This window comes from Colius striatus, chromosome 1 (genome assembly GCF_028858725.1).
Source record: "Colius striatus isolate bColStr4 chromosome 1, bColStr4.1.hap1, whole genome shotgun sequence".
Lineage (NCBI taxonomy): Eukaryota > Metazoa > Chordata > Aves > Coliiformes > Coliidae > Colius > Colius striatus.
Genome location: NC_084759.1, coordinates 137,432,861 through 137,448,586, shown reverse-complemented (window position 1 = coordinate 137,448,586; position 15,726 = coordinate 137,432,861). Strand labels below are relative to the sequence as shown.

Below are 15,726 nucleotides of genomic sequence, written 5' to 3'. Positions count from 1 at the left end.
ATAAGGATGTTACCACTCAGATTAGGTTCATTGTCGTTTCCTCCATCAGTTCAGAGCTGGATCACAATCCAAGTAATTTATAAAACTTTTTTTTTCTCAGATTTATGTCCCGAGGTCTGCTTCTCTACTGTAGGCTTATCAGGAGACACAGGGGAGCTTAAAATTTCACCTCTCACTAGTACTGATCAGGATAGTTGGCAATGTAAAGCTGTGATAGTTGAATAGCCATGCAGTTCCCACTCAAATGGAGGCTAGAAAAGATAATTTATAACAAAGATAACACAGAATTATCTTCTCAGGATTGTACCCTGATCAAAGTACACACTCCAAAAAATTCATTGCTAAGTTAAACTTTTGAACAGCTTGGCAATACTGAGGCTGGAAAGTTCACAATACAGGCTCTTTCACAGCATTTTTTCTCTTTTCAACTGCATATAGAGATCACAACATCTGCACAAATCAAAAAGTCTTCTCAAGGTATTTTGGGAACCTACTCTTTCAGGAGACACGATGGATGCAAAATAAAGAAAGATATAATTTAACTGACCCTCCTTTCATAAAAATTGTATTTATTCTGGCAGTGGTTATATTGCACAAGGTAATTGTGGAGAGTCAGAAGGTCTCAGTGTACTCATCAGTAAAGAGACTAATAGCTTGACCTATTCAAGACAGGTAGGAAGAATCTATCTGCAATTAACAAAGAAACTGGGGTGGTGGTTATCCCTGTATATACAGAAACACAGAGAGGCACAAGACCTGATCATTTTGAACCTGAATTCAGATTTAATTTGACTATCCAGTAAGATTTCCTTTCCTCTCACTTCAACAATGCATGTCAGCTACAGATTAGATAAAGAATGAGATCTGTCTTTCATTCTTGACTCTGTCATCAACTCTGTATCTCTCTTAACTCATTGTCACCATCTCAGTTTTCCCCCACAACACAAGAACATTTGTCATCTATAGCAAGCATTCAGATCCATACATTGGAGACAATGTTATCTATGTGAAAAACATTAATTTTCTATTTCCATAACTATTTCTTTAAACTAATGAGACTGTTGTAACAATTTCTCTCTTAATAAAGCAGTTTAGCACACTGATTTCCCCTTGTATGAATCTGGAAATTTTTACTTAGCAAAACAGTCCACATCTTTCAACCTTATTGCAAACTTTCTGAAGATATAAAAGTCTTCATTCTTCATAAAATTTGCCAAAAGGCTGAAAGACACCCTGTTACACAAACTTCTACTTGTACAAGTTAGAAAACATAAATGTTCCAGTTGTCAAAACAGCTTTTCAGAATAAATTACCTATGTGAAAAGAAAAAAAAAGGCTGAAAACCTAATGATATACTTTTGGACAGTACCTCTTCTTAAAGGACAGAGGAATTTGTTGTGTGCTTGGGTTGCTAGCTTTACACTAACAAGACATATTGTCTCATGAATATACTTTGAGGAAAGTTAAAGGAACAAATATACTGTAGATTGACTGGCAGTTCAAAGGCTTCAAAGTTTCTCTGGAGTCTTTTCCTATTAAAAAAAAATGACATTAACTATGATTCATCAACCAGTGGTTTATGTAACCTGATAGCATTTCATTTTCACTATCCATCAAGTCCCCAGATTTGTTGATATGTTATAATACACACACCTTGCATGCAGAGATATCATCATGCTACATACTGGTTACTCAAAAATGCTTAAAGAGAGTACTCCTGGCCTTTCCAGGTACACTCTAGGGACCTCTTGTAAGACAGTTCAACCCTCAAAGGTGTGAAAAATCTGACTGGAAGCTCCAGGAACATAGGCAAACTTTTGACAATTGGACACAGATATACCTGTGAGCGTGGTACAGGCACCTCATTTTCAAAACATAAATTTACATAGGATCCCCCAAAACAGGTATTCTTGCTCAGAAATAATTAAATTGCATGAAACATACATCTTCTTTTGACAATAGAAATTAAAAATTGATTTCAAATGACAGTGTACATTTAATACTTCCTAATTAAAAATAACTTACCTGTATAGTGACAATTTTTGTGATTCTTCTAACAATTGTTTATTCAATTGCAATAGACTATTATGAGTATTATAAAAGACAATGACATGATATATGACCTAGAGTAGTGGGCTGTAACAACCTCTAAAATGAAATTAGTCATTTATAGCCCACTGGAATACATTAGGAAGGGATACAGGACCTCTAAGAAGAGTAATAAAATCAAGCCCACAGTCACTAGAATCGTAGTAATTAGCTAGAAATCTGTCCTCCAGCTGGAAATGTGTAGGAATCCTGTAAATTAAGGGGAAATAACTCCACCCAAATCATCAATGTAGGCAATGTTTAGGCAACAGAGGAGACTCTGAACCCAAAAGCAGAGCCTAAGGTACTCATTCTAAATAAACACTACACACTCAACACCCATAGATTTTAAATACACTTGTTCTGAAGTATATGCTTCCCTGCTGCTCTGCACAAAAATCTTTTCTGAATCAAATGCTATAGTAAGATGACTTTTCAGCTTTTTCTTACTGAAACTGTAGCATTCTTTGGCACAATATGTATTAATATTCATATTTCATATGCCTTGCAATAATACAGTGCATTCAATTTTCCACTGCATATTTGGTTCAACAACAGTTTCTTGCAAAAAATATCACCTTTTGAATCAGTCATGTCACTTGCAGCTCCTAAATTATTTGTGAGAGTTCACAATTCAATGCTGACTTTTCCATACCATTCTTATTTTATCAGGGACAATGTCATCCAAAAGTGGAGTGGCTGCTAAATGGATGGAAACAGTAACATTTGGTGTAAAAGACACTACCATAACAGAGCAAAAATCCACTAATTTTTTGCAGATATGTATGCTGAAGTCCTAATGAATTTTTAATGACTGATTCACATTCACCGTGCTTATCAAAAACTTTTCTCAACTCCAAGTAGAATTGAAAGGTCAGATCTCGCATTCACGCATACAATAATCCAAGTCCTACTGCACTTCTCTTCGAAGAAGGGCTGTCCTATTTTGCAGCCAGAGTTGCTCACATAGCATAAATAAGTTAATTTATGTGGCATGGTATTGTCAATGTAAATCCTCCTATGTAAGCTAATACACTGCATTCATCTTTAGTGAAAAATTATTACTAACATGACTGATTCTCAGTTCAGCACAAATCTCTTTTTGAAACAGCAGAGAAAATATCACTATTAATAGCAGAGCTGTCAAGACAGTACCATCTAAAAGACTCAAAGTGTTTCAAGACAAAGCTGGATTGTCATTCTCTTAATGTAGTTTGCAAGGGGAAGGGGGGGAAGGAAGTAAGAAAAAAAAAGTCTGATTATTGAAAGTAAGATAGTTTAAAAGAAAACTTAGCTAAAACTTAAGCACTGGATCAACTAGAAAGGGCTGACGGGATTCTGTGTAGATTTCTTTTAAAACCTAGCAGTTTGTCTTAGTGGTTAATTGCTACTTTTGCTCTGTAGTTACTAGCAATTCCCCTCCACTGAAATAAATCTAGGAAGCATGGAGGGTGGTTCCTGATCTCCCAGTATCTTCTACAAATGTCTGTGCTCTTTATAAGATGCTAGGGTGGGAAAGAGTGGGTGGAGAGTTCTCCCAGTTACACTTAGTAAATCAGAAACAGCACTTTAACACATCTAATTCTTTTATCTCTTTTTTCCCTTAGAGGAGCATTCAGGACGACCTCACTCTGCACACTCAGTAGCAATTCTCGACCCTTCTGTAAGGAGACACCTACACAGTGAGCCAGGATGTGAATCTTCAGTGCACCAACTCCATAAGGAGATACTCCAAGTAAGTGCCCTAGTCTTCCTTTTAGCAAACGTATTTGTTCTGCTTTGAAGTATACACGTGAGCCCACATGTTATAGGATTCCATACACTATTGTAGTAGTGTTATGTATGCATATAGCTATTTATACAGAAATGTATTTGAAAGATTAATACATTTTTATTGATGAATTTTTATAGGCAGTGACTAGAGAATGATCACAGCAGGAAACAATTGATGGATTAGGTAACCAGAAAGAAAGAATAGTAGTACTATTTCATATTACTTATTTACCATTAGCACTGTCTAGAGCCCCTGTAAGTGATATTGATAACCAAAGGTGAGTTCCGGACGTCGGTTTCAGAAGAGATGGAGGAAAAAAAAAAAATCAAGAATTTAAACTTTGTGTTGTACTCAAAGGTAAATTGTTGGATGCAAGCCAATAGAAGCCATAGAATTAAAACTTTGTAAACTGTAAGTAGGAATGACATTAAGAACTATCAGTTCTGACTTTTCTCACTTAGACATTGGTTTTATTTCTCTTTCTTGTGACATTCCCAGCTACAGGAACTGATTCAGCATAAATTCTGCTCATTGTCAGAGCAATCGTTAGCAGTAGCCTTTTGAGGCTACATTATTGTGCTGTCAATGGTGTGAGCTGAGTAGCACAATACATCATAAAATTCAGATTTAAGATATTGTTAACTATCCAAATTACTTGTCCCATTTGCTAGGCAATTCCATGGATAGTCACTCTTCATTTTTAAAACAACTTGTTTTTTCCATCAGCAGAGGAATTATTAATAGTAATCCTGTTACCCCTTCTGCTGCTTCTTATACATTTCTTCTACAGGTTTAACATCAAGAGCTCTTTGGTTTTTTATCAATGCTGAAACAGCCCACACCAAACAAGAGTAACAAAGATATCAACAGCATAGACAGTGGGACTGAGTGCACTCTCAGCAAGCTTGCCAGTGACATCAAGCTGTGTGGTGCAGTCAACACACTAGAGGGAAGGGGTGCAATCCAGAGGGACCTTAAGATGCTTGAGAAGTGGCCCCATACAAATCCCCTGCAGTTCAACAAGGCAAAGTGCAAGGTCTTGCACATGGGCCGGAGCAATCCCAAACACATATAAGCTAGGCAATGAGTGGATTGAGGGCAGCCCTTGGTAAAGGACTTGAGGGTGTTCATTGACAAGAAAATCAACATGACCCAGCGACATGTATTTGCAGCCCAGAAAGCCAAAAGTATCCTGGACTGCATCAAAATACTGTGGCCATCAGGTCAAGAGAGGTGATTCTGCTATTCTACCCTGCTCTCGTGAGACCCCACTTGAAGTACTGCATTCAGTTCTGGAGATCAAATATAAAAAGGACATGAACCTGTTGAAGAGAGTCCAGCTGAGGGCCACAAAAATGGCTGTAGCATTTCTCCTATAAAGACAAGCTGAGAGAACTGGAGTTGTTCAGCCTGGAGAAGAGATGGCTCAGGGGAGACCTTATAGCAGCCTTCCAGTACGTAAGGAAGCCTACAAGAAAGCTGGAGAGGGGTTTTTTACACGGAAACGTAGTGATAGGACAAGAGGTAATGGCTTTAAACTGAAAGAGGGCAGATTTAGATTAGATGTAAGGAAGAAGTTCTTCCCTGTGAGGGTGGCGAGACACAACAGGTTGCTCAGTGTGGCAGTGAATGTCCCATCCCTGGTAGTGTTCAACATCAGGTTGGATGAGGCTTTGAGCAACCTGGTGTAGTGGAAGGTGTCCCTGTCTGTGGCAGGAAGGCTGGAACTAGATTCTCTTTAAGGTCCCTTCCAACCCTAGTCATTCTATGAATCTATGACCTTATGATGACAGTTGTGCTAGCAAAAGCATGTTTTCATCTGAGGACTGGAGAAAGGCCAATGTCACGCCAGTCTTCAAAAAGGGCAGGAAGGACGACCCAGGAAACTACAGGCCGGTCAGCCTCACCTCCATCCCAGGAAAGGTGATGGAACAACTCATCCTGAATGTAGTCACTAAATATATAAAGGAAAAGATCGTTATCAGGGGGAATCAACATGGATTCACCAAGGAGAAATCCTCTTTGACCAACCCGATAGCCTTCTGTGAGTGCATAACTGGCTAGCTAGATGAGGGGAGAGCAGCGGATGTCATCTACCTCGACTTCAGGAAGGCTTTTGACACTCTCCCATATCAACCTCATCAGAAAGCTCAAGCAGTGTGGCTTGGATGAGTGGACAGTGAGGTGGATCAAAAGCTGGCTGAATGACAGAACCCAGAAGGTGGTGATCAATGGCAGAGAATCATGTTGAAGGCCTGTGACCAGTGGATTCTACAGGGATCATTTCTGGGGCCAGTCTTATTCAACATCTTCAACATCTTGAATGTCTTGTTCAACATCTTCACCTGGATGAGAGGACAGAGCGTACCCTCAGCAAGTTGGCTGATGACACCAAAATGAGAGGACTGGCTGATTCCCCAGAAGGTCGTGCTGCTATTCAGCGGGATCTCAACTGGCTTGAGAGTTGGGCAGAGAGGAACCTCATGAGGTTCAACAAGGACAAGTGCAGAGTCCTGCATTGGGGAGGAACAACCCCATGCACCAGTACAGGCTGGGGTTTGACCCGCTGGAGAGCAGCTCTGCAGAGAGGCAGCTGGGAGTCCTGGTCGACAGTAAACTAACCATGGGCCAGCACCAAGATGATCAGGGGACTGGAGCATCTTCCTTCTGAGGAAAGGTTGCAAGAACTGGCACTGTTTAGTCTAAAGAAGAGGAGACGGAGGGGAATATCATTAATATTTATAAGTATATAAATGGTGGATTTGTTAGGAGGTTGGGGCAGCCTTTTTTTCTATAGTATCTAGCAACAGGAGAAGGGGTAATGGGATGAAGCTGGAAGACAAAAAGTTCCATTTAAACATAAGAAAAATCTATTTTACTGTGAGAGTGAGGGAGTCGTGGCACAGGCTGCCCAGAGGGGTTGTGGAGTCTCTTTCCTTGGAGGTCTTCAAGACCCGCCTGGACACATTCCTGTGTGACCTGATCTAAGTGGACCTGCTTCTGTAGGGGGATTGGACTAGATGATCTCTAAAGGTCCCTTCCAACCCCTACCATTCTGTGATCCTATGGAAACAATATTTGAACCAAGTAGATGCACACAGCAGAAGTTCTAACAGTAGCAAGTTCAAATTCCACACACCAGGAAATATAAACATTGTAGTATTAATTCATCAACATACTACCAAGCAAGAAATACTGGGAAGAGAGCATTATAGCCAGAGTTTTCAGACTTTGGTGTCCAAATGTATAAATTTAAAGACCAATACAGGTTCCTGTTCACAGCTATCTAGTGAAATTCTCCTCTGATGTCCCATCTAGACTGCAGTTGATATGACAGTGTCTTATTAGCCCGGTTCAAGTATGAGAGTCCTGGATACTCTAGGACATCTAGAAAACTGTGTTTAGGCACCTGATTTATTCTTCTAATTTCAGATTTAGTCATTTGAACACAAGGCACTTAGAAGTTTTCAGAGATGCTGGCACTATCAATGAAATCTTTTTTATACTTTGCTTTTGTTTCAAAGCTTGATTTGGGCCTATTTAACAGGAATGAAAGGATAATAAAATCATTATAAAAATGAAACAGTTTTGTCAGATCCCATGAAACTTAGCTCATATAACAGTCACATGCACCATTCTGTTTCATTACTGGTAATATTTACACTGATGCATATCAATGCCGCTGATATGATTTCTGGTTTATTCAGAAAACTGAAATATGCTCATTTCAGGTTAATGACTAAAGCTTTTCCTTTTCTGTTTTGATACAGCCGGAAAACTAAAACATGAGTTATTCACACACTTATAGTTCCTGGTAACTGAGCAACAGTGCCATTTACTGGAGACATTTACCTTACACAGCAGAACCGCATCTGGTAAAGTACATGCAACAGGTAATATGGCTTTTTGTTACTCTTACAAATGGGAAAGAGCCATCCATTACCAACTCAGAAACTGAAAAGCAGCCATTAAAAGTGGGAAACAGCTGTCCAGCAGGTATCAAGAATAGGCTAAGAAAAAGGTAAATATGAGAAAGAGATGGAGGCAACCTTAAATGCTAGGAACTGAGCATATGAGAGAGTTAAAGCAACCCTGATACAATCAATTTCACATACATTTAAATACCTGCAGTGTAAGCATTTGTATTTGAGCAAGTCACCCAAGGCTGGTTTTATAGTGAAAAAGGCAAAATGGGCATAAATCATCTGAGCTATTTTAGACTTCTGCATTAGAAACAGGCATTAGAATGGTCTCTATTCATCTCACATTTAGTCAAATAAATCCCACTCCCCAATATATAAAACCAACAGATACTTTAAATGAGGTTGATTCCCTATTCCTCTGCTGCCAGTACATAACAGTGCAGAGTAGGTTCATCATGTTGCAACTCAGGAAATATATGTAAGTACTTTCCAGATGCATTCCATATCTTCCAAATTCTTTGTAAACTTCAGTTCCGGTGTCTCCTATCCCTCATATAGACACAATAATTTATTCAAATCTCTTCATACAGACTTAGTATAAATATGTAAAATTGCCATGGAACTACTCAGGATAGAATTGGTCATGGGTTTCTTTACTGAGAATATTTGATTTTTTTCCTTAGGCTGATAACATTTTTTTATGCAAAGTAATAAAAGTTTTTTTCTAAGATCAATGTTAAGGAACTTGTCAGTGACAAAAATAGTTTTCTAACAACTTCATTGAATGTTACTAACTGCATGGTACTCAATGCCAGGTTCTTCAAATTTGAGTTATGAATAGTTCTACTGTTAAAGAGATTCCACAATTTCATATTCCACTCCTATTTGTGTGGCAAAACACTACTCCTGCTTAAGAGAACTTGTAGCAGAAGCCATAATACCTTAAGTTTATTAACATTACATCTGACTAATAGGTGGATAGAATTCTTGCTGTTTCTACCAAAATGCTATGGGGCTCAGGAGGCAGGTGACGGCCCTACAAAACCATGAGCCCAGTTTCACTTCTACAATGCACTCAAGAATCAGCCCTTCTCTTCTTCGCTCCAAGCATTAGAGGCTGCCAAAGGCCACTTGCAGGAAAGATGGAGTTACGATTTGGGACAAAAATTTCTTTGCAAAGCCTGTTTTACTTTTATTGTCAATCTATAGCTTGATTCAAGCTTGACAGGACAATCATTGACCTTGATGCCTTAAAATGTAACAAATTCTGAATATTCAGTCCAATCTTTTACAATCTTTGATGCAAACTGCATCTGATATATCCATTGCTTTTCAGCAGTTGGAAACATGAGCTTGCCTTTTCACAAGAGCTGAGTGTTAATGAGACTCAGATCTCTTTGCACCCTAGAAGTGTACCAAGACATTTTCACATTCAACATTCAAGCAGTGAATACTGGCTGGTGTCAATCATGAACCAAATTATTTGGGCAAGTTTTTTTTAGCACAATTTTATCTCTGTAAAATGGGTCTAGTCATGTCTTCATTTCAGAGGAATTAAGCAGCTACAGTGACAATAACAATAGAATGTTATTTCATTGTAGTCAAATGCTATAGTGAAAAAAATAAGACTTTTCAGATAGATAATTTTTTTTCAGATGTTGCACAGAACATATTGTCATGGTGAAGATAAAACAACGCTATACTTACTTCTCTTACAGTGAGAATGTCCAGCCAGGGGAGGATGACAGGAATTATGTGATCATATAATTAAACAGGGAGCAAAATATCCAGAAGCACCATGTCTTAAAAAAAAAAAAAAAGAAAAAGAAAAACAAAAAAATCCCACAAAGATTTTGCCACTTGCTACAATTTTATTTGCACAAGAGCTATTGCATCAGGTTGAGAGGCTACTATCCCAGAACTTCAGTCCTTTCTGTGAAAATATGGTTTTACTAACAGAGAAGGATGCTTACAGTTAAATAAATGTACTGGGCATTGAAGAAGTTACGACTTAATTTATGTTCTCCAGGGATGTAGAATATGCATATGGTAACTTCTTATCACAGAAAACTTTGTCTGAATTTTTGTGCCAGCATCTTAACCTCCACAAATAATTCAAATACCTGATCCTCAAAGGCATGAGGGCACCTAAAGGCAATGACTGAGATAGAAGGGGAAAAAAAAAATTAAAATTGCCTAATTCTTACTAAAATCAGGAAAAAAGTCTTTCTAATATGTAATCTTGGAAATCTGTACTCAAGTAATTTATAACACTGGATTTAGCCTATTAAAAGCTGTATATTTTTCCCTGAACCATACTTCATGCACACTAGTGAAATAAATTTGCAAAGGCAGTCTTTAGTTTTGCACTTCCCATCTTTTCAATCCTAATCTTCACCTTCTTAAGAATATTAATTGACACAATTTTCATGCATAACATAAAGAATCTATCATTGTTTGTTAACACAAGATTACACATTAATGAGATAATTTTCTTTTATATTTATACTTTACTGAAAATTGTTCACGATTTCTACCTTGTTGCCCTGAATGATCATCTGTCTGCAAATTCAAATAATTTCCACTCTTTTCTTATTCCTCTACTCTTCTTATTCCTCCACTCTTTTCTTATTCCTCATCCTTTCAAACATTTTCTCTATTTTGATCATTACACACTTCTACAGCAAACCTCCACAACATTAACTATTCTATCTTTTCTAGGATATCTGTTTTCTTAGATTTCAGTTACTAGTGATCTGGTATTTAATTTACTCTGGCTTTCTTTTTAACTTTTGTTACCTTATTTAGCCCTTGAAAACACCCACAGGGAATATTACCTCAGCATCTTGTCAGAACAGTAAAATCTAGGCTACAGTTCTGATATGCAATATGCTATTATAGTATCTTCACAAAGGCATCCTGCATATACCAGGTTAATATTTACTGATGTGCTAATGTAATAATGACCTATCTGCCTCTGCTCCCCTCTAGGGTACTTTCTATCTACAGGGACGGGAATTAATGACAGTCTCTCTGTGCTGCCTGATGTCAGAGCTGAGAAAGGTGTGAGGGGTATATAAGAGCTGTATTACTTGAGAGCAAGTAACAAGGAAAAGGGATACTCGAGAACTAGATGCAAGCGTGGAATTGTCGCATGCACCGTTCTTACTAACACAGGCGTGTTTCTTCAGTTAGCTCCCTGACCACTAAAAGGTAAATGATTTCCCTTTTTTTCTTACCTAAAATGTAGTGCAACAGATGTGCTTTCAGAAAAGCACAATGTTTCTCATTATTAATCAAAAGCATTTTTTAGAAAAAGCCTAACGTAATTTCAAGGTGAATTGAACCTGGGACCAGATTTGGAGACTAGGACATGTTAGGAAGTATAAACTGAAGATAAGGGAAAGGACTGAAACTACTGCATAGAAAACACCATTGAGAGCTATATGTCTGAAACTGTGTTGTGTCACTAAACTCAGGGGGATCATTTTTTCACTCTAGCTTGTAATAAAGACTACCTGCTGTTGATTTTAGGACAGAATGAGTACCAGGAATAGGATATGCTGAAGAATGTTTGGGCTTGCTTTCAGTTTTGAATCGTTATTCTTTTCAGAAAGTTTTGAAGCAAAGATGTGTAACCTAAAACTGACAGTTTTCTTCATTGCACTTTCTGTCACTCTGAGTTGTTTGGAAGCTGCACCTATTGGGAAGTGAGTAATAAATAATCATATTTATTTCTTTTGGGGGGAAAACATGTTCAGATTATTGCATGAATCATTTTTGCTTTCATGTCTCAAATAAAGGAGTGAAAATAAAGCTATTTCATTTCACAGGGTATTTTATTGTTTTTTAAAGATTCCTATCTGCAGCTGATGATCTATCTGACAGTACTTCAAAGAGACAAGGATGGATATTGCCAGTAATGTCACCGAATATACTCTCAGGACTTAGTGAGGAAATGCCAGAACTACCAGCAGCAAACACAAAAAGGTATTGATTTTCCTTGTTTCTTCCAGTTATGTCAACTAGGATTAAATTATTAAGTGAACTTCATGCCAATGATATTCTGTTACTTGAGATTCTTTATGTCTGTTGTTTATTCTCAAAAAGTTTAAAATATCCTTTTTCTTGTAAATAGAGTCATTCTGCAAGCATAAAAATCAAAGCATTGAGTAGAATGTTAAATACAGAGACAAAAGTTGCGCGTAACTTAATCACTTCACAATTATAACAATTTCATAAATTACAATGGGTATTAATAAAGGTCCCATCCAACCCCTAGCATTCTATGATTTTATTATTCTGTGATTGCCTTGAGAAGAAAGGTGTCTTTTCAAAGGGCTTTCATTTTTATTTTTCACATTTCCAAGCCTGAAGGGAAAAAAGACAAAATATGCCCTTCTTAAAAACACTAACGCTCTGTTAGCATGGAATTATTTTATAACTGTGTCCTGTAAGTAATATTTCATCACAGAGCTAAATATCAATTTAACCAGTGAAAGAAGGAAAAGAAGTAACTTGCTCTGATAGAATTTAAATTATCTGAAATGTATTTATGTTTATAAATCCATAAATCCATTTTCAGGTAATTTTTTAATTAATAAAGTAGCGTTTCAAAAAGTATTTGCAGTTTAGAATAGAAGATGGTTATGATTCTATGATGAACAGCATTGAACTAAATCAGACTTTGGAGCTAATTTTTTTCAGTGACATTGTTCAATGATTTAAATTCCATTGATAGATGGAATAGATAGATTCAGTAAATACATGTTTTAAGATTTATTTCTAAAATATCATTTTTATATGACAGTTTGATTTTCTTCCAAAGTGTTTTTATAATAGAGACATTTTTACATCATTATTAAGAAAAAATATCATCAGGACTGTAATACTCAAACACAAGGCATCACCTTTATGAGTGTGGTATGCCTCATCTGCCTTTCTGAGGGTCTGGTATACAACCTCTTACTTGGTGAATTGTCACATTGAAGCACATATTCAATTAAAGGCTACACATCAGAGAGCTAACAGGTATAAGGGGTCCAGTCAATCTAGACATCATCTAGTAGCTTGCTGTAAGGATTGGAGTTTTAAATTGGGAGTGTGACGGACTGATTTGTACCTTTAATGAAAAGGAAAGTTCTTCCTCCACAAACAAATCACAATTTCCACGAGAATCTGTTCCTGTTTAACCACATGTTAAAGGCTTGATTAAAATCTTTAGTTCAATAGAAAGATCCCTGGAAATCTAAGAGAAGCAATATCAAGCCCTATCCAATCATTTTCTTTAAACACATTTAAATATTTAAAATATTAATTCCTTAGAAATTGCTGTCTATTTGCTGATGAAGAACCAGTATAATACAGACATTTCTCTGACAATTGCTATTCCATTTGGATTCTTAGATCAATACAAATAACTCTGAAAGAATAGATGACATTTTAGATAATAGATTTAATCATTCAATACAAAACAAAACTCATTGCTAATTACTCAGATTGTGAAAGTGGGAAATTATCACTCCTCACAGTAAATTTGGGGGGCAAACTGTTGTGTATCTCATGTCACATCATTGGGTTAAAGAAGCTCAAGAAAATTAACTCAATAAGCAATCTCAGCAAGCAAGTATTTCTGTCCAAATTAACAACACAGTGGTCTAAGAAACAAATTTGAAAACCCAATTGCTCCCAAGCTTATTGTGATTAAAAACAAGTAAACAAAATTTATGCTACATGAGTTCTAAATGAAGAATGGTCAGCTGGTTCAGACCATAAAATGTTATTTTTAAATATGGATTCTTCCATGGATAATCTTTAAAGTTTCACCCAGCAAATTGTTTCTTACCACATCAGCACTTTCAAGTTGCTGGTGTTTCAGCAAAGCTGTGGCAGGTTTTTGGTAGTGAAGAAATCTCAGTTTAGACAGAGTTAAATCTTAAGTGGTATTGAAGTTGGCAACAGTGGGCAATGCTTACCAACTCTCATGACATGTGACGCTGTTGGGACAAAAATTCTTTGGGCTCAATCCACTTGTTGTGGACTGGAAGATTACTGTTCACTTCAGTAAGAGTAGGATATCATTCTTTAGGAACAAGAGAACTAAATAAATGTTAGTGATTGTCATTGTGTTAGTAATCCTCATGATATCATCAAGAGCTCTAAATAGACTTATAAATTCAGCTTAAAGCTAAACATTTAGTCATTGTTTTCACTTACCTTCTCAGCTATACTATCATTACAGGTTTTCTAGATGTCAGAAACTGCTATGCAGTATATCAATAAAAATGACATATGACTGTTAAGGTCTTTGCATTTAAATAATCCCCACCATTAGAAGTGTTAATAGCATTTAGAGCAAGATTTTTTTTCAGGCACAAAGTAGGTGGTAGGAAGATTGTCATGTTCCTGTATTTGTGCACATATTAAAAGAACTCCCACATTAGCAGAGCTCAAATGCCTTTTAGAAGTGGCACACTTGATTGCTCATCATTTGACTTAATCTTAGCTCTTCTTGTTTCACTTTTGTAGTCATCATCTGGAGAAACGGAAATGCAACACTGCTACATGTGTGACACAACGCTTGGCTGACTTTTTAGTTCGTTCCAGCAACAACATTGGAGCCATTTATTCACCTACGAATGTTGGGTCCAATACATATGGGAAGAGAGACACAGTTGGGCTTTTAAGCAGAGAATCTCAAAACAATGCACAGCTTTAGGGTGTTGAAACGGCTACTGATACAGGTTTCATTAGGATCTCGTTTTTTAATGTATCAGTACTCTCTTGGTCATTTATTACTTGTACAGTCTTAACAGTGCCTTGTTTCCTGTGTGTAGGGAGGTGTGGGTATGTGATTTATGTTTATCATTTCATGTACAATGACATGCATAGGCTATTGTTTCAACGTCATTAAGAACTCCAGAAATCTGCTTATCAAATTTGTTTGTAAAAATATATATTTATATCCTAATAATAAATGAAAAAGTAACTGCAACAGGGTTTTTAATTATTATTATTAAAAGAATGAAAAAGTTAGCCATGATGTGTATGTCTTTGTAGTCACAGAGAAATAAATCATCTTAATTAAGACAAACAGAAACAAGAATTCTAACAGAAGTTATGTCCTAAGGCAAGCAAACCAGAATTATTTTCTGGTTTTGAAACATCTACAGCATCTTGTTTTGCTCAGTCGATAAGCCAGCTAGATGAGACAAGATCTGCATCATTAATATGATTGTACTATTTAATTGACTGGTCTCTTTCCACCTTAATGTGCACTAAGCAAGTAGAAACACTTTTGCAGCACAGATTTCTGTATGTACTGAGCATGGAACCTTAAGAATTTGCAGGTCTTGCTTTAAGATGGTAGCAGTAAAATGTAAGCATGTTGAGCATAAGTTGTTTCATATATGAATAAAAGAAAACTCGAATAACAAGCTAGCAGAAACACCTGTCCTTTGGTATTCCTTTCCTTGAACTAGAGTAACAAAGGGAAGAGATGAAAACCAATAAGCAGTACAAGCATTAAAAGGTATCATAGAAACAGGGTAAGTTTGCCCACTGACGTACTTACATTGCTACCAAAATCTAAGAAAACTATTTTAGAGATGGGTAGACTCTAATGGAAATATCACAGTGTTATTTTATCCTACCTCAGCCCAGTGTCAATGTAGGCTTAATAAACAAGTTTGTTCCTTTGAATTGTTACATAATCTTTGCTAGAGGTGACATCTTATATCACAGCAATGTCTGTTTTGTCCATCATTTTCTCAGTGAAGAGTTTGCTATTATTTGAAAAAAATCATTGTCCAATTACAAAACACATTCCTTAGAACCTTATCTCTTGAGAAGCAAATGAAATCTTAATAATTGTCTTTTGTTGATTTGTTTCTGTTATAAAGTAGTCCTCAAAATAGAAACATTTTTCCTAGGTTTAATGTT

General features: G+C 36.7%; 1 protein-coding gene across 1 annotated transcript; it reads left to right on the top strand.

Annotated features, from left to right (window-relative positions):
- The first annotated feature begins 11,415 nt into the window (after positions 1–11,415).
- On the top strand, positions 11,416–14,503 carry IAPP (islet amyloid polypeptide). The gene is made up of 3 exons (XM_061988844.1): positions 11,416–11,495; positions 11,641–11,775; positions 14,314–14,503. Exons 1-3 carry the CDS (start codon positions 11,416–11,418, stop codon positions 14,501–14,503), a joined length of 405 nt encoding a protein of 134 aa, XP_061844828.1.
- The last annotated feature ends 1,223 nt before the right edge of the window (positions 14,504–15,726 follow it).